The sequence below is a fragment of the Lonchura striata genome, chromosome 1A (genome assembly GCF_050655825.1).
Source record: "Lonchura striata isolate lonStrDom1 chromosome 1A, ASM5065582v1, whole genome shotgun sequence".
In the NCBI taxonomy this organism is placed as follows: domain Eukaryota; kingdom Metazoa; phylum Chordata; class Aves; order Passeriformes; family Estrildidae; genus Lonchura; species Lonchura striata.
In genome coordinates, this window is record NC_140741.1 from 16,680,082 (window position 1) to 16,702,286 (window position 22,205).

Sequence of the window (22,205 nt, forward strand, 5' to 3'; positions counted from 1 at the left end):
CTGTAGCAGATACCCAAAATTTAGAAAGAGGGAGACTTCAATCTAGACACACTTATTGCCCAGTCACAGAAATGTGCTGAAAAGCAAAGCACTGAAGAAATAAATACCATAACCATCCCTGTGGAAAACAAGAGCTGGCACCCAAATGAAACAGCAAAGAGCAGTAAAACAAAAAGGAAAAAACAAGTTTGCTAAATAATCTTATTTCTTAAGACCAAATTTAAAGCATTTCTCCCAGAAACAGATTAAATAAGCTTGGAATCAGGATTTCCATAGCAATCAATCTCCATTTGAGAGAAATGAGACAGTAAAAGGTATTTAGAGTCTACTTTACATGAGGGCACACACATTAGAGCCTCAGGTTAAAAACACTGCATAAAACCAGTGTTGTTACAGCTTGGCAAATGCCCTTCATGGCACAATGTAAAATTCCTACCGCTCCCGATTCACTGCAATACTTAGATAAGATGATTTCAAAACATATTTAAGTTGTAATTCATCAGCTTCTATTTTCCATGAAAGAAATCTCAGAACTGAGCATTAGGAAGAGTCAGGGTACAGTCTGGATCTCCTGCACAGAAGTAACAAACTTGTGATGGGAAATGGATTGTGTTTGTTTTATCTAAGTAGCACAGTTGGATAGTGTAGTTTTCTCCTGTGACAGAAGATAGAGGGAGCAGAACTACTGACCCATTTTTCAGGGAGAATGATGCTTCAGAATGCTGGAGTCCTGTTCAAGCGCCTTGCCTGCAATCCAACATTATTCCTGAAAATAGCTTGACACTACTCCTTGCACTTGAATTCCAGCTCCAAAGAACAGCTCAAACACACAGCTCAGGTAGGAAGTCCTTGCACAAACAATCCCACTTTTCAAAGGTTGCTGCCAGTGCCGCAGAGAGAAGTGACAAGGAACTCCACACACACACACACATTTTTATTTTAATAAATAGAGTTTTACAGGCTCAGGCTTTTTTTTTTTTTTTTAATCACATATACAGAACAGGAAATGCCTGACCAAGTAACATGAACTGAACTAGTAACCTTGGGAAGGAATACATGCTCTCTCGAACACTGAAGACCATAACAGAAAGGGGATTTGACATCAGCAGCATAGTAATTTACTTCACAGATCAGATAACTTGAGAGACATGGCCAAAGCAAAGAGAATGACCCTAAATGCACCACTTGTCTTTATAGAGTCACAACAGTGTAAGGAAAGCCAAGAGCCCAAGTGCCTCCATTTTCTAGTGCCACTTCTGGATGAATATGTATGTCTTCACATCCTTTGAGCAATGCATTCTAACCACAAGTAGAGAGGCTAAGCACAGCAGGTATGCAAAATTATTCGATTGAAGAACAGATACTGGATGACACAGTAATGTTAAATTTCAAGATTTTAAATTAGCAGATGCTTTTGCATCCCCTTCAGTATGGCAGTGGAACAGATCCCACCTTCTCTCATAGAGGTTTAGTCCAAAAACTTCCTGTTGGCATTAGCACCAAAGAGAGCCACTCTGATTTCTGGCATCATCTGTAGAAAAAGAACACATCAGTTATGTGAAATGGGCAATAAAACTGCTGTAGGTTCTTCCTGCAGGCACTGTGGGATAGTTAGGCTGGCTTCAAAATTAACAAGTCAGTTCATCTGAGCTTTCTGAAGTCTTTCTCTGATCACATATTGCCTGCTACTCTATAGACTGAAAGCACTGTCTGTACTGCAGTGTAAGAAAGAGATGCCAGAGCTAGGGTTTTTTGCACTTGGGTGTAATAGGTCTCAGCCAAAGTTTGTACTCAAGCCAGCTTCAGAAATTCAAGTTAGCCTCAGCATTTCAGCATCTTGATTGCAGTGCATTCATAACCAAGGCTTTCAGTATCATTATTTATAGAATTTAATGCTTAAGCTTAATTCAAAAGGAATCATCCTGGTGAAAGCCATTTTTTTTGCTGCACAAACAACAGGTAATTTGCTTATTTCCATTCAAAAATAACTTCCTACTTGTCATTCCCAATGAAATCTGATGCCATGCACTATTGTGACACTTTGGAAACACCAGGATTTCATTACAAGAAAAAACTAGTAAATTCTTGTATTTCATTTACCTTGGTTGTTGGAGAAACTCACCTGCTGGGCTACAAGGTCCAGGCGACTTTCCAGGGTATTGGAAACTTTAATTTTACCATCACTGTTGTAGATTTCAACACCTCCAGCACTAAAGATGGACAATAAAAAAAGAAATAATTCAGTAAAATCCACGGGTCAGGGTCAGACTGTGGCAAACATATCCCAAATCAATATTTATACACAAGTCAGATACATGGCTAACATTTCTCTTTTTTAAAAAAACAACCTTTTTGATCATGTCTTAATAGGAATCAGCACAAAGAGATCCAGTGAAGCAGCAGCACAAAGCATCTTTGGAGTTATCAGAGACCACAACTCTGTGCAAAGACCCTCATTAGCATGTTTTAAAAGGAAGTGGAGCTATGCAGTTGGTCCCTTCAAAACAGCTTCTGCCTCTGTGTTATTAAGACAGCTGTCACATTTTGGAGAGTGAGGAAAAGAGCTAAAAGTACCGTTTGTTGGCCTATACATAAAGATGGCAGAATATACAGCTTTGTCTATAGTACCTCTATGATACCATATGGAAACAGAGCCTTGCAGACAGAACAGACACAAGCCCCATCAAGTGATTATCATGCAGCACTTTATGACTCAGTTTGCTTCATCTTGAGACAGAAAGCATGGCCACATCCTTACTCTCTCTCCTTAAAAGACCAGTGGTTCAGTTCCAATGCACAGTTCCTATTCCCTGCTCCAGTACTGTGAGTCAGGCTGGAGATTGCACAAAACTTTTCCTCACATTTTTGGAGACAGTGTTTGTCTGGAGAAAACTGCAGCGTCTTTGTCTGATAAACTCAAAGATGTGCCAGTTTCACAAAAACAGCAGCAGCCACTTTGAGGACATTCCATACTTAATTTTCTGACACTAATATGAACTGTGGCTTGAAAAGTGGCATTAAGTTAGTGCCCTGTACAAAACAATCCCATTTTCCTTACATATCTTCTGGCAGGAAGTTGTCTTGGTCAATATGAACATCCACATCCCTTTTTATGGCATTTTTGTAGATGGGAATGCTCTTCTGTACAGCAGTCTAGGACACAAGATAAACCTCAGTTAGCACTGACAAATGCTACTGCAACACCTGGGTTTGATCATTCAATCACTTGTACTAAAAAAATGAAGGGATTGAGGCCTTTTCTTTTTTTTTTTTTGTAATTAAGCAAATGCATTCAGTTTGGCTCTTCAGCCAAACCCAGTTATTATTCTTAATACTGTAGCCATGTCTAAAGTTTCCAAGGTAATATCCAAGCAGAGAAACGACCCCCAGCTTTGGAAGCACATTGTGGCTGCAACAGAAGTACAACAAGCTTGTTTCCATATCACACAGAGAGGAGGATCTAAGCAGCAAATACATGCAGTCAGGTCCCAGCCCCTGTGACCAGGGCCGAGTCAAAATATCCCAGGTGTCTTACCTTAACCATGGGGAGATCCTGCTTCCTGCACCGAACAACTAATCTGGGCTCAAGCAGCTGGTAGAATCCCTGCAAGAAATAACCATTTCAGTTTCAGGAAGTCAATGTGTTCTTTGTCACAATTACTTAAACCCAAGAAAGGAAAGAAGCTGATCAATTTGAAACTCAAGTCCCAACAATATCAGCCTCATTTATTTAGATCTTTGCTCACAAGTTCACTTCCTCATGCAGACATTCTGAGAGGACAGCACCAATGTTTGGGGAAGAGCCCAAATATGGATGATGTTTTTGGAACTCAAGTGCAACTAAACATATGGAATCTCAGGACTGCGTTGGTCAGTTGCACATAAGAATCCCTACACACATAAGGATCACTGTTGTCTAAGCAGACAGAGCATGCAACCAAGGCCTTGAAGACATGCAGCAGTCCCAGATGCCTGCCCTAATAACTCCTGCCTTGCAGTTCCTGTGGTAACACCTGAGGCTAGAAGAGAATAAAATACATTTAGCTCCTGTTTGAAGGGACCTACAATGATCATCTGGTCCAGCTGTGAGCACAGGTCCTTCACTGGATCTAACTTACCAAGCCAAGAGAAGTGTGGCCAATTTTTAAGAACAAAAAAGGGTTTTTTTTGATGTACAGCAACACCAGACCTGAGTATGAGAAAGAAACAACACCCAGTTGGAGGCACAAGCTGGTAGCAGACACTACTGTGAAAACTCTGCCATCCAAGTGTGACAGGAGAGCTCTTGGATGGCTCCTGGGAGTTCACAGCAATAGGATCAGTCTGTGCCAGAAAGAGACACCAGAGCTCACAGGAGTGACCTGGCCAACGCTTACTGGACTTTCAGATGTTCATTTCTGGGGTTTGAGGATGTTCTTCTAGGCAAGCAAAGCTCTGGTTTCTGCTTTCTGTGCCTGCTTCTGTCACAGGCTCATTCCATACTACAGTAAATTTGTCAAAGCTCATTAAGTCTCAAATGTTGAAAAGGTTTTTGAAGTGGATGAGCATCAACTGACTTGTGGGCTTGGAGAAACAGCCTCTGACAAAGCGGCATTTGATCCAACTCATCACTACAGGAGCCTAATGTGTGCACCCTAAAATGTGTGTGTGAACCCCTGCAATTATTCTTACAATGGACCTGCTGCTGGTTCTACACATCAAAATAAGCAGCCACCTTGTCTGCTCAGAATCCAAGACTCAAAGAGATTGAAGTAATGTTTAAAGCTCAAGGATCACTCAGATCAGCATTTGATCCAGACCGCAGTACAACTGTAACTTTCAGAGGGTTATTTCTGGCAAAGGAAACCTAGGGCAGCAATGATCCATTTTTTACAATTTAAGTATTTACCTGTAGAACTAGTCCATCCAGCAGTGTCTGGTACCTGGCAGCATCCTTCACCACCTTGGCAAGTCTCTGCTTGGCCTCATTCAGCAAATCCTACATTCAGAAGAAATCAGATCAGCAGAGCCCATCTGTTTGGCATTTGGTTTCATGCCTACCGACTTTCTGTACTTCTATTATAGCTCTCACACCCTGCCAACACGTAAATGTACACTCCAGCTGGTGTTCATCCAAGCTAGACCTCCATCTCTGTGCATGGCACACTATCCCTGCCCAACACTTCCCTTCTTCCTGCCCTGGGCTGACCTCATTAGAACCTGACAATAATTCCTTTTGTGTAAAAAAGGGAGAGCTCAGGAGTAAAAGAATGGTACTTAGAATGTTAATTTAGATGAACTAAATATGTAGTAAATAATTGTTTAATGTAAAATAATACAGTTGTCCAAATAAATGTTTGCAGCTTTATGGTCGAGCAAAGAAATCTGATCTATTTTTCCATCAAATAACATTCAGGTTAGGTATTCTTTAATTGTAAGTAAATGCAAATCAAAATTTAAAAGAGAGAGCTTATTTTTAATTTGAAGTAGTTCTCTTGATTATCTTTACTCAGCAAATCAGCATTGGATGGGATTGAATTTTTAAGAAATTTTTAAAGAGTCAACTCAAAGCTCCTAAAACTGAACCATGAGAAATGCTTGAGATAAAGATACTCTCTCCTGTCCTACCTCATGGTGTTTATAAAAAGAGTGCACAGTAACACAATCAGTATGAAGATAGAAAACAATCACAATTTACTGTCATGGTCAAACCTAGTTATTCTGTCCTCCCTAGAGTAACACTGCATTCCTGGAACTGCTCATCTCTCAAGAAAGAAGCCAAAGATCTGATAAGGGAAGGAGTGGGCAGCATGTGACTTTAAATGTCTTAAAATGAGGAAGGCTGCTTAGAATTACTCAGAAGCATGAGCTGAGTCAGCAGATAAATGAGGAAGAGATTACCCAGCAGAGACTACCACAACAGAGTTAGCCCTTCAGCAATCCACCTTCCGCCTCTCTGGGAATACAATCTAAAGTTTGAAGCTCATTTTAAAGAGTCAGTAAACTACTGATTTTCTTCTGTTAACTCTTCTTTTTCATGCTAGCATCAACCTGAAAATTTATCCCATCTTTTATTTTCGACTTCCACAGGCCTCTCAAGCTTTTCCAACAGCTCAACAGCCCCATCTAGCAGAACATGGAACACCCAAACTATCTCTGAGGTGGGAGAGCACAGCAAACCTGCTACCTGAGCAGACGGGGACACATTGCTCGTGGTGAGAGATAAACACAGGAAACCCCAACAAGCCTGAACGTAGCCTGCTCTGATGAATGGTTACTCAGCCTGTGTGTCTATACACACAAAGGTCACCAGAACAAGAAGCAAAACTTTTCATGTCCTATGGGCCATTGAAGAACACAAAAAATCCCAGTTAGTGGTGTTTTAAGCCTCCTTGCTTGTGCCGTGCTGTGTTTTTCACATAAACGTTGCTTCAGGCAAACAGAATTTCAAAATTCTACCAACCATGCAGGAGAGAGTTGCTGCTCTTTAAAGAAACAAGCTACTGTGGAAATGACAGATACAACAATGCCTGCAATGCTCCTGGCAGACCACTGTATTTCCCTAAAATAGCAGATAATGGAAACAGAGAAAATAAGGAGATAAACAAAGCTGGACTAAATCCTCAAGGCTTTTTCAATGGCTTGGAAAGCCATTTTTTTGTATATTGAAGTAAACATCACTCAATCAAAAATCGTATTTTCTTTAGAGAACGGTTCCATTTCCTAACATATGGCAGAAACAGAGGCTGTGTCAGAGATACTCACTGCAATAAGGTCATCCCTTGCCTTGAGGACCTTCAGCCTTGCTTGATTCATCAGGTTGGACATCTGACTGCAAGTTGCACAATAAAGTTGAATCAATCCATCAGCCTTTGACAGAAGAACTGTAACATTTAACTGCACACTTTGCATTTAAAGTTAACGATTCTACAACACTTAAAAACAAGGTCTGAAAGGAATCTTTCACCACTGTAGCTCAGCTTTGATAATTTCTCCCCAGAAAAAGACAGAAACTCATAATTGGAACTAGATATGTTGTCTATAGACTGAGTGTTTGCAAGGGCAGAAGAATTTTGTATAAAATTAACAATGAAATGCAAGCTCAGGCTCTGAAGTCAGCTGTCTAGCCCAAGCAACTTACATTTTCTTTTGCTGTTCAATTTGCTTCTCCTTCTTTTCATAATACTCCATGATTTTCAGCCTCTGTGTCTGAACAAGGCGACCCTTCTCAATGTTGAATTCTTCTTCTGCCTACAGTAAAAATTAAACAACTGAAGTGGAAATTGATTCCTTGGGCTGAAAAAAACAGAACCAAAATGTAACAGAGCACATTCACAGACAGGATAGGATGATACAATTTATGGGTCCATATAAAAACCCTTCACCTCTTTAGTAATTCTTACACAAGGAAGGTGACAGTGCAGCTCTTACTTTTTTTTTTTTTTTTGTAAAGCCTCACCAGACAGAATGTAAAAACACATGGATAATTCTACTTGTATCCGAGAATCCAATCTCAACTCCTAAATTTTGTTTGCAGATCTTTAGGAATACATGCTTTAGTACTGATTAATTATTTGTGTAAACCTAAATGTTTAAGGGAGATTAAACATTATCAGCAACACATATGCTGAGTCCAATACCGACAAGGCATTTCACTAGAAGTATAATGCAGATTGTTGGGGCCGAAAGGCACCACTAATCATTCTTCAGTAAACATCTAAACTTTATCACCAAGTTAATATTAAACCCAGTCTCTTGTGGCTTAACCCAAGCGAAGCATTCTGCAAGTAATTCAACTCCTGCCTTAAATACTAATTTAGTGGGGGAAGGTGTTCTACTCAATCCAATTGAGTTATGTTACCTCTCTGCTCTCCTGATGGCTTAAAATATGGGTGAACTTTGATATGAATATATTTATACTCGAGAACCACCAAAGCATTGACCAAAACCAGCTCTGGGTCATTTTCATTTGTCAAAAGCTAAGAAATGCTACCTTTATTTGGTACAACCATTTTTGCTATATAGTAACTAAACAGAAATCAGCTGTAGCTTATAAAAGTTTCTAGTTCTCTCTGACTGCAACTTTCAAAGCAAGATATGGGATGCAGTTTTCCTTTTGCACTTACTGACAGTGAACTTCCATTTTTACCTTTGCATCTATTTCCTCAGCCTTTTCATTGGCTTCTTGCTCAATGAAAGCCATCATGTGCTTGATCTGTAACAAGAGAGAGAAAACATTTTCAGTAGGAAAGGACATTGACCAGAGGAAGTAGGTGTATATATATCTACTAATCTGTAGATCCTCCATACCCATTTACTCTTTCATATGATATTGTTTTGCAATGAAATTTAATTGAGCAAACGCACTGAAGAGTCAGTTTATCTTGACATATATTACAAGAAAACTTATTTCCCCAATAATTCTATATAATGCTCTTTCACTAGCTGCCACTAGAAGAATGTACTTCAGGTATGCTACTGTAAAAAAACTCCAAACAAACCAACCAACCCCAAAGTATATTTGTATAAATGTGAGGCTGGGTATTTTTGTTCTTCATTAATGAGCCCAACTTTTTCACCCCTGGGATTATTAAACAAACCTCCCAGACTTCAAAAATGCTCACACAGCAAAATGAGACTGTTTGTTATGACATTTACATGAAACATAAAGATTAACACAGATGGCATCTGAATGAACCTGGGCCTTCCATAGGTGAACAATAGTGAAGCAAGGCAAAGTGCTACTGACCACTCTGGTCACATCTGTACAGCCAGAAGTTCCTTTGAACACCAGAGACACTTCTCTTGGGAAACTAATAAATTCTGCAAAGACCTATAAGGTCAGTTTGGAGGGGCTGGGGAAGGAGACAGCAGCAGCAACATTCTTTGACCCAGACCACATCAAGAATGTCACAATGCTGCTTCAGAGCCCCACAGGAACCAATAAGTTCTACTTGAAAAACATTTCTGAAGCCACCTCAAAGCACTACAAAGCCCATGTTCGGCAGCTTTAAGGCCAGGAAAGCAACCAGACCAAGTCCTGTTCATCCATCACACGCCTTTCTGTGACCAGACCTCAGTTCAGGTTCCCATTTGGGGCAGACTGGAAGGACTCATTCCCAACCAAAGTGCAACTGGGATGGGGTACAGACATTTCCATGGCCAGATGGAGCAGATTAGAAAAACCTTTGACTTTTTGCTTGCACTTAGTGATGAGATACATTTTACAGAAAATCCAGTCTGAATAAACTCACACAAATTACTCCATTTATAGAATCTTGTGTTAAAATTAAATGTTTTAAAGAGATTAGAAAGGTGCCAAGATGAAAATTGAGCCAATCTGCAGCCCAAAGAGATGAAAAAGCAGAAGTGAAGAGACAAGTGGAAGATTTTAAACATGTGTTAACACAGTGGAAAAAGTGAACAGTAACATCTACATCCTCAAAATAAAATCTTTTAATTTTCTTCTAATTAATGCCTGCAAAGACTCTCAAGTGCTTGTCTACCGACAGCATCAGCTTCTTACTCTGCATTTCAGACAGGCATTTAAAATAAGGATTTTTTTTTTTTTTGCTGAATAGCCTATTGTTGAAGAAAACTGAAAACTCAGCAGCAGCAGCCTTTATGTTACTGAGTCGCTTCCTCCGATGTAGTCTGGTTTCTGAATTTTGGAAAAGCACTTTTAACAGTTCTGGGTGTTTGGGAAACATACTCTGTGTAAAGAAAAGGAATGAGACGGAAGGAAGCTAATATGGAATCCACTTCTCCTAGACTGATAAGACTGAACTGTGCTACTTCCTTCAAAAGCTGCTGTACTGAAATCCCCTTTTGCTTTTTATAGAAATGAAGAGATCCAATGCAAGATTTTCACATCTATAAATAAGATTAGTTTTAATAACGGGGACAAAAATGTATTTTGAAACAAGAGACTTATTTTAAAGCAGTATTTCCTTTAGAAAGAAGTAGGGGTTTCCCTGTCAGAAGGAGTGATTAGCCTTTCCATGGGAAGTACTAGATGGGCTTGAGAAGTGACCAGATGGAAAAATATATTAAATATCTTTATATATTTAACAATATATTAAATACCTACAACCAAGCAAGTCTGTCAGTGGAAAGAAGTCTCAATCAGAGATGATTTTCAGAGTGACAACCATTAGAAGTGCGGGGGCAAGGAGTTAAGAGGACCAGCTGGCAAGTTCATGCCAGATTCATCCACATGCAGGACTGGCAGCCATCAGCACTGTCCAGTTAAGAGGATGATCCTGGGCCCAGGAGTGTAAAGCACTGGCAGGAATGCTGCAGATGTGACATGCTATCAGTATTACATGTTTAATACATCACCAGAGCCTGAACTGACCTTTGAAGTTCAGTGCATTCTGTCTGACCAAGACCACCCTAATGTCAGCTTTATTTTTATTATCTTCATGGAAGAGGCAGGGAAAAACCCCAGAGCTTTGCAGATAAAAGGAATACATGTAACATTACAATTCTCCTTCAGGAGAAAGGCAACCTACCAATTTTACTTTCATTGTGATGCTTCCTTGCCAAGAAACTATGTTTACTGAATGAGAAAGTGAGACACAAGTACTTGTGATGCAGAGGACAAAGGGAACTTGCCTGATCTGCTCATCACCTGCAAGAAACTACCCAGCGCAGTGCTGACTGGATCCCCATGGCCTTTAACACCACACACCATCTCCAACCCAGATGAAAGCAGTTTTTTCTGCTGAGGGCAGTGTTTACTGTCAACAGGGACAGGGTGTCCTGCCTCTGGAGGAGTGTCCACAGCCAGACTTCAGGGCTGGAAGTTTCCATTGCGAGGCACCCCCAGGCTGCACAACTCTGCTTAGGACGTAGACCTGAAAAGGGCATGCCGAGCAGGAATGCTGAGCAGGCCACCCAAATGTTAAAGTACAGCTAACTGCTGTTTAGCTGTAACACAGCTACAAGCAAAAATAAGGTGGGAAATTCTTAGGGAACCATAGAATCATTAAGGTTGGAAGAGAACTTTGGGACCACCCAGTCTTACCATCAATGTAGCACTAACTACCACTGTAACCTCTAAACCACGAAACCACTTCAGATCCAGGACTGAAAGACTGAAGAACTATAGAACTCCAGGGACACTGATTCCACCACCTCCCTGGGCAACCTATTCCAACGCCTGACCACCCTGACAGTGAAGTATTTTTTTCTAATATCTGATGTGAATCTCCCGTCTCAGCTTAAAGCCACTTTCTCTCTGGTTCTCCCACTGCAGGCGTGAAAGAAGAGACCAGCCCTAACCTCTAAGCATGTAAGAACACAGTACTCATCTAAGCTCTGTATTTACCCGCGTCGGGGTGCAATTAAACCCTGCAGGCAGCACACAGCCTCTGGGGAACCCTCTCGTTACAATCTGGCGTCACCAAAACACCCCAAGGAAGTTCCTATCCACCCCGGCAAGGGAAAAATCGCTCTGTCCGGAGATTCCTCTACCCGAGCCAGGCTCCTTCCCTCACAGCGATCCTCCTTTCCCAGGGCAGCGCCCCGGCAGAGCCGGGCCGAGCGCTGCCCTGAGGGGCCCGGCGCGCCCAGCCCCGCTCCTCACGGCCCTCGGGGGCTCCGCTCGGGCCGGGGCTCGCGGCCATACCTGCTTCTGCACGTCGGCATCGCTGAGCGCCATGGCGGCGGTGTCGGTGTGGGTGGCAGCCGCAGGCCCAGCAGACGCGCCCGGTGCCGTCGGCGGCCGCCAGCGGAATCAGATCCGGGTCGGGTCACGGCCGGGGCGGGGGCGCCGCGCGCCCCGCCCACCGCGCCTCGGGACCAATAGGAAGGCGCGGGGTGAGTGACGTCACGCGGCCGCGCGGGGCGGGGCGGGTGTGGCGTTGCCGCCGCCGGGAGAACGGAGCCGCCCGCAGGGAGGGAAAGCTGCCGCGGGCAGCGCTGAAACGCGGGGACGATCTGCCCTGCCAGGCCCTGAATGGAGCTGCTTTGTGTCGTCAGTGCCCTGCTCCCCACGGCAGGAAGGAGAAGGATGCAGGGAACAGCTGGAGAAGGGGAAGGGAAGCGGGGGTTCTGTTGCTGCTGCCATTCTTTTCGTTACGGCAAAATCCAAGCAAACTTCATCATGTGGAATAATATTGGTGTTTGTTCTAATCGGCTTCCACTTCCACTCTGCAGGAGCATTTGGTGGAAAAGGCAAAACCATTCCTTTACAAATCGGCATCAAATGTGGTATTCGGCACATCCATGCTTCTTCCTGATTTACTTCCATTTCTTTAATTTTTTTCTGCGCCTTTTTTTTTTTCCCTGTGTGGACAAGCTTATTATAAAACTCCGTGTGTAACTTTGCTGCCTTTGCAAATTGCCTTTATAATGCTGAAAATCAGCTCGTACTTTGGGTCTGGAGGACGCCTTACTATTACTTCAGGCACTGTCTAAATAATATTGAAACCAAGTTTTTATAAAGAAAAAAATAAGAAATAATAGCAAATTACGTCTATTATTATAAGATAAACATTGCTAAATAAAACAACAAATACAGTTGGAATACATCCAGACTCTTTCTTTTCCGTGCGCCCCCTGCCTTGCCCGGGTGGCGTTCGCTTTGGGACTCTGACCCACCTAACCCACAGCGACCTGGGGGTCAGGCCCGCGGGAACTGAGCTGCCAAGGGCTCTTTTTCCCCCGAATCCACGAGGAAAACGGGAGAGGGCGGCACAAGCAGCTCCCGCTCGTTCTTTCCCGGCGGCCGCCGCTCCCGCCCGTCCCCGCTCCGTCACGTGACGCAGGGCGGAGCCCCGCCCACCCCCCCCCCCACCCCCCCCCCCCACCCCCCGGGCGCGAGCCGTGACGCGCGGCACGCGCCGCGCCGCGCCCCGCGCGCTCCTGCCCCCGCCCCCCTCCATCATGGCGGCGGCGGCGGCAAATTAGGGCAGAGCTCGCGCACCGGGCGCGCGCCCGCCCGTCCCCCCCCCCTCTCCCCCCCCTCACCGCCCCCGGCGGGAGCGACCCGGGAGCTGCGGCCGCTCCACCGCCGGTTCCTCCCCGCCGCGCCCGCAGGTGAGGAAACGGGCGTGGGAGCGGGCGGGCCGGCTGTTTGTTTTGTTTATTTATTTATTTCCCTCTCTGTCTGTGTTTGCTTGTTCATTTAAGGGTGGTTGGCGGGGGGGGGGGGGAGTGAGGACCGGCGGCGCCGCGCGCTCCCGCCCCCCCCCCTTATTGGCTGGGGGGGCAGGCGGGCGCGCGCGTTTCGGCGGGGGCAGGCGCGCCCCCTGGCGGCCGGTGGCGCTGCCGCCCCGCCGCGGAGAAGGACGCGCGGACCCCGGGACAGCCCCGGGACAGCCCCGGGACAGCCCCGGGACAGCCCCGGGCCCGGCGGGCGGCGGCGCCGTGCTGGGCCCCCGGCGGGGCCGTGCTGGGCCCCCGGCCGCTCCCCCGCTGCAGGGGCCGCGGCGGCGCGCAGGCCCCGCCGGTGACTCATCCCGGCGCCGTGCCCGCCCGCCCGGGTATAAATATCTCATTCATCGCCGTAGTAACTGAGGGGCTCACGCTGCGCTCCCGCCGGCGCCGCTGAAACTTGGAACTGCTTCGTTTCGGCTTGTCAAACCCAAGCAGAAGCGTTGGGACAGAAGGTGAATGGAAGCTCGTTAATAAAAGCGGTGTTTGTCAAAATTTAATGTTGTGGCGAGATGGTTTGAAGCTGCAAAGGATTGAGGACCTGTGTAGTAGATAACGCATGTAGCTTTTGTTTTTCTTCCTAGAAGAGAAATCACCCCGTTTGCCTAGAATGCTGACTTAATTGCATTTCTGTCAAAGGTCAGCTACAGCCACTGTCCAGATAAAGAACAATTAATGTTTTCCAGTATTTCTATCCATTAAGTGCCGCCAGAGGATGAGTAGTGGCTGCAGCATTGATTCATTTTCAGTAGGAACTGACATGTTTGAACTGATCAGTTTTCAGTTTATGATAAACAATCTCTTAGCATAACCTCATACACAGTTGGAAAAATACTCCGGAGAATTTATCTCCCAAGTTGATCACAGCTGGATGCTTTGGATAGTCTTGCCTGTTATGAGAAATGTTTTCAGAGGCAAAGTGCTGCAAGGTTTAACTAGTCCACACATGCAAGTCTCACCCAAAATCCCCACACAAGCCTTCTGGTACAGCTGCTGAGTGCGTGAATATTTTCCATCGTGTTGATATGGGGTGTGGCTCTGTAGACCTGCAACTCCTTGAAATTCGGTAGGTTTGGTAAAGAGCACCGTGCAAACCCGAGGCTGTAGATGCAGCTAAGCTGGGAGTGGCTGCCTGTTGGTGAGATTGATGTCAGGAAGACAACTAAAACCATGAGCATATCCATATCAGGTGGCCCTGAAAACGATCTGAGCTGCAGTGCTGCCGTGGTGTTGCCTCTGTGCCCACCCATGCTCTCTGGCTGAGGCCGTGTGTGTGTTGCAATAATTCAGCAGCAGCAATAATTCTGCCACAGCGGCTTGCACAGTGACTGGGTTTGTAGCTGGTAAGTGAGGCCTGGGCTCTAGGTGGGGAATGCATCCAGCTCTGGAAAGACTCTCCTTTGGAGTGGAAGCTGAGGGCCATGCTGCTGCTGTTTGGAAAAAGCTCTGGCAGTGCTGCTGTTTCTGAAATCCATAGGTGACAGTGATCGCCTACGGTTTTGTTGATTAAAAACCAGCTGAACTGCTCTGGGCAGTAGAGCAGTGATGTTGCATTTTGGGGCTTGAATGACGCACAGTAAACACCTCTTGATGCACAGAAGGGTTTCACAGATAGGGACTGAAACACAGCTGGCCTCATCGCTGGGGATTATATTCGCTGTATTCATTGGTAGGTTTGTGCTGCCCATTATCCAATCCATTATCTGCCGTGGATTAGGACGTGACAGATGGGGAAATGTCAGTCCTGCTGCAACTCCTGCTCTCAGGTTGCTTGAGCAGCTCAAGCCCACATGAAACAAGTGACAGCAGGGCCGGAGGAGTGACAAGCTAAGTAAGCTTCAACAGGTATAGCCTTCTATCCCCCAAAGGTGCAGGAACTGGGAAAGGCTTTTTTTTTTTTTGTAGGGAGTAATTGGTAATAATGTTGATCTCTGTAGTTTTTTTAAGGACACTGTTCCTTCAGAGAACCTGTTAAACCAGAAGTAGCCCTCTTGCCCTGGCTTCGAGACTTGGGGATTCTGTGTAATGCCTTGTTTCCTCTGCTCCACTGTATCACCTGTACAAGCTTATCGTCTTAAACACTTTCTGGACTCTCTTCCGTTCAGCTCCTTTAGCGGAGAGCTCTCTTTCCTCTCATCTAGTCTCTCAAGCTGTGTGTCCTTTTTCAATCCCCCTCATTTCTGAAAAATGGCCTTTTCTGAGATATTTACAGTATCTGAGTCAATATTTCTGTGTTTGTCTTTGTAAACAAAACTGATCATTCGCAATCCTAAATGAGTCATTCAGTTACTGTGCTGTGGGCTTCTCTCAAAGGAATACCAGTGATTCTGAAGTAAACTTCCACTTATGACACTCTTTTATGTGAATTTGAACATTTGTTCCATTCAGGTTCTTAAGTCTCCTTTCTCATTTCATTATAAAACTGCCTCTCAAAATAGATCCACCAAGGTAATTTTTTTCTTAATCATTCTTTCCCCAGGGAAACATTTGCCACTGTTTAAATAAGCAGGGGTCTTATTCTCTCTTTCTCTGTTTTTTTTATTTCCCCTCCTCCCCTCAGAAGTGCTGAGCTGCAATTTTTGTGAATTAGGCCTCCCTGTTGCACTGTGCTGCATTGGATATCATGTGCTTGTTTTGATCAACCTTTTATTTCATTTCCACATTGATTTGAAATTATATTTTGAGGAATAATCTATTATATATCCAGACTTGTTCTTTGGTCCACAGCACAGTTTCTGGATTTTTTCAGGAGAGATCAGTTCAGGTTCTGGAAGGGCTCCCATTCACTATGTAAGGCATTGCAAGAAGCATTTTGATTTCAGGGCTGTGGCTCTACTGAACAAACCAGAACTGGAACATGCTGGGGAGCTTTTGCTTTTTGGGGAATGGCACCTTTCACACCTGGTGATGTGAATATGTGATGTAGTGACTGCATGTGGTCTGAAGAGCACATCTATTGTTAAAGGGTCCTAAAGTCTTCAGAGCAGTTACTTTTTTTTCCAGATCCTCTTGCTCTGTGAAAATCTCAATTATGGAAGAGGCTCAAGGACTGTCATAGTGTGGCCTTTATCAGAGAGCCATTTTTTGGTTTCAGTACTGAATGAATTTCAGAAACTAGAGTTTCTAAAGAGACTAGTCAGCCAATTTTACACCAGTTTTTTTCCTTTTGCAGCTTTTACTTTGGTGGTAAGTTTTTCTTTGCCAAGCTATCTATTCCCAAAGTAACCATGCCACAGTGCAGTTCTAGTTCTGTTTATCCTCAGTAACCAGTGTGCAACTGCAGTTAATCTGAATTCCTTCTCAGGGAGGAGGGATTAGAAGTTAACCCAGTCATCTTGAACAGCTAGACTGGCAAATGCTTTTCTTTTGCTTTCTCGGTTTATTATTATTATTTTTAACCTTGAGGCTTCATTTGCAGATCGTTCTTTTGTTTTGGAGCCTGATTCTTTCTTTTAGTCCCAAGACATTTCTAGTGCAATCCATAACTCTTGAGAGGATCCAATTTCTCTTTCTTGTATATAGCATTTTCCTCATTCTAACTGCTTTAAACTTTTAACTTGATAAAAAACCTTCTTCTAAATGTAACTTCAGTCTCACATTACTAAATTATCTGACTCTTTCAGTGCCTGTTCAGTAGCTGTTCTGTAGCACAAACTTCCTTGTGTGCCTTTCATTTACACATCTATTCTGGTGGCCAAGAACGGGCTACTGCTTGTTTGGGAATGACTCTTTGAAGTCCTGGAGAACTTAACTTGAAGAAACCTCTGGGTAGCATTATTTGATCCATTAAGTTGACAGGGTGTTGGAAGTAGTTATCCAGACTTCACCAAACAAAAAGAGCTAAAACATGTTGATTAATCTCAAACATCCTTTTAATCTGTTGCATGTCTTTTTCCCCACTTCCATGTTGTTGTTTGAGATTTTATTTTTTACCATGTTGTTTTCAATTTCTCTCTAGTTTAGTTTTTCCTGCAGTTCTTATTTGGATATTTCAAAAAAGCAACAAAACAATTAGAGTGAAACAGGGAGGAGTTCTTTGGCCGGGTGTTGCTGTTAGGTGTGGATTTCTGATTTATACTTAATAATGTCTGGGTGAGAAATCCAGGACAAACAACCACCTGTTCTTCCAATCCCTACAATGAATGTGGAATGTCATGTGGAATTTACTCTGTTGACTGTATGTTTTCCATTGCTGTTGGAACAGTAAAATTAATTTGAGGCAATTTTGGTCACTTTTTCTGCATTACAATTTTTGAGCATCACAGTAGCGAATCTGAGAAAGCAGAGAAAATACTCAGGGGAGCCTTTGGGAGAGAGAGACTCCTCCGAACCAGTCTGTTCTCCACATGTTGTGGTTCAGACTTTGTCAAAACATGAACTTGTATGGTGTTGTGTGTGGTTGAGATGGGAGTCATTGGGAGGATGACACCGACTGTGGGACTGCTCATTTTGCTTCCAGGGGAGTGTGACCGTGGCAGGCAGGAGTGAGAAATGTCACTGCTGGCAGCAGGCAGGGAGCTGCACTGAGGCACAGTTTGGGCTTTACTCTGCATGGTTCTTATTAAAATAAGAATGCATATGGTATCAGGGCAAAAACCGGGATATTGCTTCAGGATTGTTACATAATTCCTTGCTACATGTGGGTTCACGACCTGTTGCAGTCTTACAAACCAACAAACAAAACCCTTTGCTGTTCCCTGACAGCCTTCCTGGCTCCCCAGAGCGCAGCCGACGTGCCCCACGCAGCACAGCCACCCCGATGGCGTCCGCTACTGCCGTGCCTGTAGGATTTCACTATGAAACCAAATACGTAGTGCTCAGCTACCTGGGTCTTCTAGCACAGGACAAGCCACAGGAGCATCCTCCTCCTCCTCCTCCTCCTCCTCCAACTCAAGGTAATATTTGCATATTCATCTCTAGCATTTACATGTGCAGCTGGATTTGCAATTACGTCTTGGGGTGTTTCTGCAGGGATGCAGAGTGCGAGCCTGATGTTCGATGTCATGAATCTCTTGGTTTATTCAGTGAAAAATGAATAAATTTCAATTGAAAGATGAGAGATACTGCTGGAAACAAAGCTGTTTGTATGTAGATTAATGTTTTAATTTGAGCTATGCCAGGGCTGACTGGTGTTTAGGAAGCAAGTAAGTGGTTTTAGTCACTGTCTTGGGGCTAAAGGTAATACATATATTACCTTTGTTGAGCCAGCATGAGAATTTCAGCCCATGCTTGCTATTTTTTTGGGACACAAGTGGAAGTAAGCAGGGGTGAGGTGATGTTTACTGGCATAAACTGTGTGGTGTCTTGAGCAATCTCCTGTGCTAAATAGTTTTGCCCTATTACACTGAGGCTCCTGTTGTTGTCAGTCAGTGCTGGTACAGAGATGTGGCCTGTGCTACTTCTGTTTGTTTATTTATTTATTTACTTATTTATTGAGAAGTCAAGGACTGCGTGGAGTTAGATGTTTCTTCCAGGACAGGTTTATGGATAGAAGAGGTTAAATCAATAAATAGAAGGCAGAATAAAAGAAGTTTGGTAGATTGTGTTTCACATAAACCTAGGAGGTAAAGCTGTTCTTTATTTTATGATGGCAAGCTCTTAAGCAATGTTGTTTGTCACCCAAGCCTGGGTGATTTGTCACTTCTTAATGATGTTTTAATCACTACTAGTTCTGTGATTCAGAACTTACTCCGATGAAAGGAGACTTAAAAAAACTCCAAACCAAAAAGAGACAGTCTTCAGAATCTTTGTTTTCTTTGAACAATCATTTAAGAATGCATATGCTGTCATTTACTGAACTTACCTGTCATTAAGTGAGAAATTCCTGAAAAGACTGCAACAAGGTTATGACAGAACTGCTTTTCAGTTTGGTGTTAAATCACATAGCATATGCTGATTGTATTATATGTAATTCATTAAATGAATATTAGTATATGTAATTAATAAAATTAACCTTAATGCATTTAAGGTATGTTTGCTACTTCCACTTTGACTGCATCTGTGGTCCATGAAAGGAGAGGCGCCTTAGCTGTTTCATAAAACCCTTTGTTGAAAAATCTATTTATTTTAGCAGTAACATGTCATTCTGAACATCCCACCAATTTAAAACTGGGCTGTAACTGGAATTGTTCTATAAATAGAAGATTTAGAGAGGAAAATGCTAGTCTTAAAGCTTTTAAAAAATTATTTGGCTGTGGTTACCTTTGAAGTATTTGCAAATTGAGGTGAAACCTTTCCTTTTCAGAATCAGTTGATTCTCATTACTGGAAGCTCTAAGCTTCTAATCTGAACTACTGAGGTATATTTAAACTTTCTAAAGAGGAAGCTACAAATTCTTAAATGAAAATTTTGTAATGACTTAAGAGGACTTCTCAGATATTGTTTAGATGTGTTTGCTTGTGTCACAGCAGTCTGTAGTTGGATTTGCTACTAAAATAACTCTAAAGCATTCATATTTTACAACTTCTAAAGAGGAAATCTTCCTACATTTTCCCCACCTCGTTCCCCAAACCAGACAGTGACCACAGTGTCTCCTCTCCTGGTCATGTTTCACTTTAATTAGGTCTGTCTTTCAGTGTTTTTGCTGCTTTCTGATCAAAGCCTCTTGATTGAATAATTTTGCCTTACTTTTAATTTGCCAACTTGCTTCTCTCTCTGTTTTGTAATGCTTTGAACGGGCTTCAGGCTGTATTGAACTAAGCAAATGCTTTATCCCTCTGCTTCAGGATTTGTTTCATTCTTTCCTAACTGACTTTTCCTGGTGGTGGTTTTCTGCCTTCCATGCTTCTGAGAAGTTTCTTTTGTCTGCTAGCTAGATTTTAAAAATCCTTTCTCCTACTTTTGCTCACCTTGCTTGTAATTAAGCAGTGTTTGAGCTGCATTCCTGGGCTATGTGTGGTTATTTCAGAGTGCTGTGTGCCTCTCCATTGATTGTTGAGCAGTTTATATTCCCAGGGTGTATCCCCTTGTTGTTTGGCATGTGGTTGATGGCTGCTTGCTGTAATCTGCAATCCTCTAGGAGTGGAGCAGGGCCCATAATGGATATTTCCTGCCCTGCCTAATGCGCTGCTGGGAGATGTAGCTGGGTGTTACAGTCCCGAGTGTGAGCTGAGAAACCTGGGTAGAACAAGAGGGATGGGAAAGCAGGAAATGGAAATGAACTGTTGTTGTCTGGAATCCCATCTTGAGGAGGAGACTTCTGGGTTTGGTGATAGACATGGGAGGGGTAACAACAGCACAGCACAGCATTTCTTCCTTCTTGTCGGTCTGTTTTCCAAGCACCATCACCAGTTGTTGATACAACACATTGAGTGATCCCAGATTCCTTCCATTGTAGATTTCTGTGGCACTTCAGAATGCTGGTCAGGAGTCTTTCTACTCTATGACTGAACACCATTGATTTGTGAATGGAGAAGATTCCAATAAAAAACACCTGTCCTTAATCTTATTTTGCTTTGATTTGGTTATTGTGCTGACAGACCTTCCATGGGGGTAATGAAGGAGCAATTTCGCCTGTTGCCTGTTTCCTTTCCACTTGCAGAACAAACTCCTGTATTTTGTTTCATTCATACAAGGCCTTGACTAAGGTTTGCAGTACTTTCTCTTCATTTATTTTTCTTAGATCCAAATAAGACTGTACTCCTGGTAAGTTTTCTGAATAATTTTCCATATAATGGGAGTATCCAGGAAGACAAGTTTTAGTTTGCCTGGGCATACTTAAGCTCTTTGTCTGCTTGAGAGTGAGGGACTCCTCTAGAGGGCGGTTCAGCGCAGGATCCCAATTCCAGCCACCTTGTGTCACCAACTGGAGGATCTTCTGCCTTTCCATTGCATGTGTACCAAACACAGAAGATGAGGAAAAACGGTGCACTAGGTTGTTCTTAGGATCTCTGTGTTTCCCGTGAGTCTCCTTCTACCACAGTGTCCCAGATTTCAGTGACGTTTCAGCACTCCAGTTGAACTTGAAGGCGTATCTGGTGGGTCAAAACCACCCAAAAAAACCCAGCCAAAAAAAGTGATCTTTCCTAACAGTAGTGGTACTATATTATCTCTGCCACAACTGCCTCTGTTACCATCATCTTCTTCTCTTTTCCTGCATTTTGCACTAGTTTTTTTTTCTGGTGTATGTCTTTCTGTTTCAAAAACTGAGATAAAGCTTTAGATGGGTTGATATGTTTCCAGTTAGAACTTCATTGTTTGTAGCCATAATGTGCTTTGCAAGAGTGATGGTTTTTGGAGGGTTTTTATTCAGTGAATAGAAAATTCAGAGAAATTATATAGACAGTTACACTGCTGTGTTTCCTTTTGGGTCTCTTGGTTGGTCTTGGTTTTGTTGCAAGAAGGATGGCTTCAATTACAAGCATTAAAATCACTTCTGACTTCAAACAAATAAGGTTGTTCTAAGTCAACACCTGATGAGCACTTGGAAATTTTTATTTTGCTATCTTATTTTCAGCACAGGGACTGAAGAGAGAGCCATCTACAGTATTCCAGACTCTTGAAGAAAAGACAGTTTTACTGGGCAAGCCAATCTTTTATATAGTGTTCTGTAATGGATTTCAGTGTCTTCAGAGGTAAATCCAGCAAATTTAACTGGCCAAATGCTTTGAGAGATTTTTCCTATTAGTTTTTTTCAGAATAATGATTCTGCATAAGTCACTGCAGTTTATTTAAAGCAAAATCTATTAGCAGTCTATTCTGTTACTTCTTAGTAGGTTCTCAGGTAGGTGAACTAATCAGATAAATTAATAGAACACATAGAGTAGCATCAGCTGTGTTAGTCAATGTGGTTTGAGGCAACAGATGAGTACATATTTTTAAAATATGTGGAAGTGCTCAGTTGTCTGTTCATTATATTGCAGAGAGATGCTTTCTATTTTTTCAGACCTCTTCATACCTATAAATACTGGTTCAGACACAGAAAATAATTATTAAGTACTGGAAAACATCTCTACACTTTTCCCCCTGATGTCACTCATTACTGAAGCTTCCACTCTGCTGCAGTTGTTAGTATTATTAACTTTTCAAGTGAGTCAAAGTACTTTGGTTTTATGAGTCAATGTATT

The 22,205-nt window shown here is 43.0% G+C and overlaps 2 protein-coding genes across 3 annotated transcripts in view; one reads left to right on the top strand and one right to left on the bottom strand.

The window, feature by feature from the left end:
- Positions 1-913: 913 nt before the first annotated feature.
- ATP6V1E1 (ATPase H+ transporting V1 subunit E1) lies at positions 914-11,721 on the bottom strand. The gene is made up of 9 exons (XM_021551940.4): positions 11,612-11,721; positions 8,129-8,194; positions 7,121-7,230; positions 6,745-6,811; positions 4,889-4,978; positions 3,536-3,604; positions 3,059-3,153; positions 2,123-2,210; positions 914-1,531 (listed from the first exon to the last, which is right to left on the bottom strand). The coding sequence occupies exons 1-9, from the start codon at positions 11,642-11,644 to the stop codon at positions 1,469-1,471; spliced, it is 681 nt and encodes a 226-aa protein (XP_021407615.1). The 5' UTR covers positions 11,645-11,721; the 3' UTR covers positions 914-1,468.
- A 1,067-nt stretch (positions 11,722-12,788) lies between these two features.
- The window catches only part of BCL2L13 (BCL2 like 13), a 38,717-nt gene continuing 29,300 nt past the window's right edge, over positions 12,789-22,205 (top strand). Inside the window, exons 1-3 of one of the 2 annotated variants that reach the window (XM_085570037.1) lie at positions 12,863-13,023; positions 17,845-18,035; positions 21,596-21,713. In XM_085570037.1, coding sequence (XP_085426163.1) covers positions 21,692-21,713 — 22 coding nt within the window. In that variant the 5' untranslated portion in view covers positions 12,863-13,023; positions 17,845-18,035; positions 21,596-21,691. Of the gene's footprint in view, positions 13,024-17,844; positions 18,036-21,595; positions 21,714-22,205 lie in introns of both variants that reach the window. The other variant, XM_021552059.3, reaches the window with a different exon arrangement.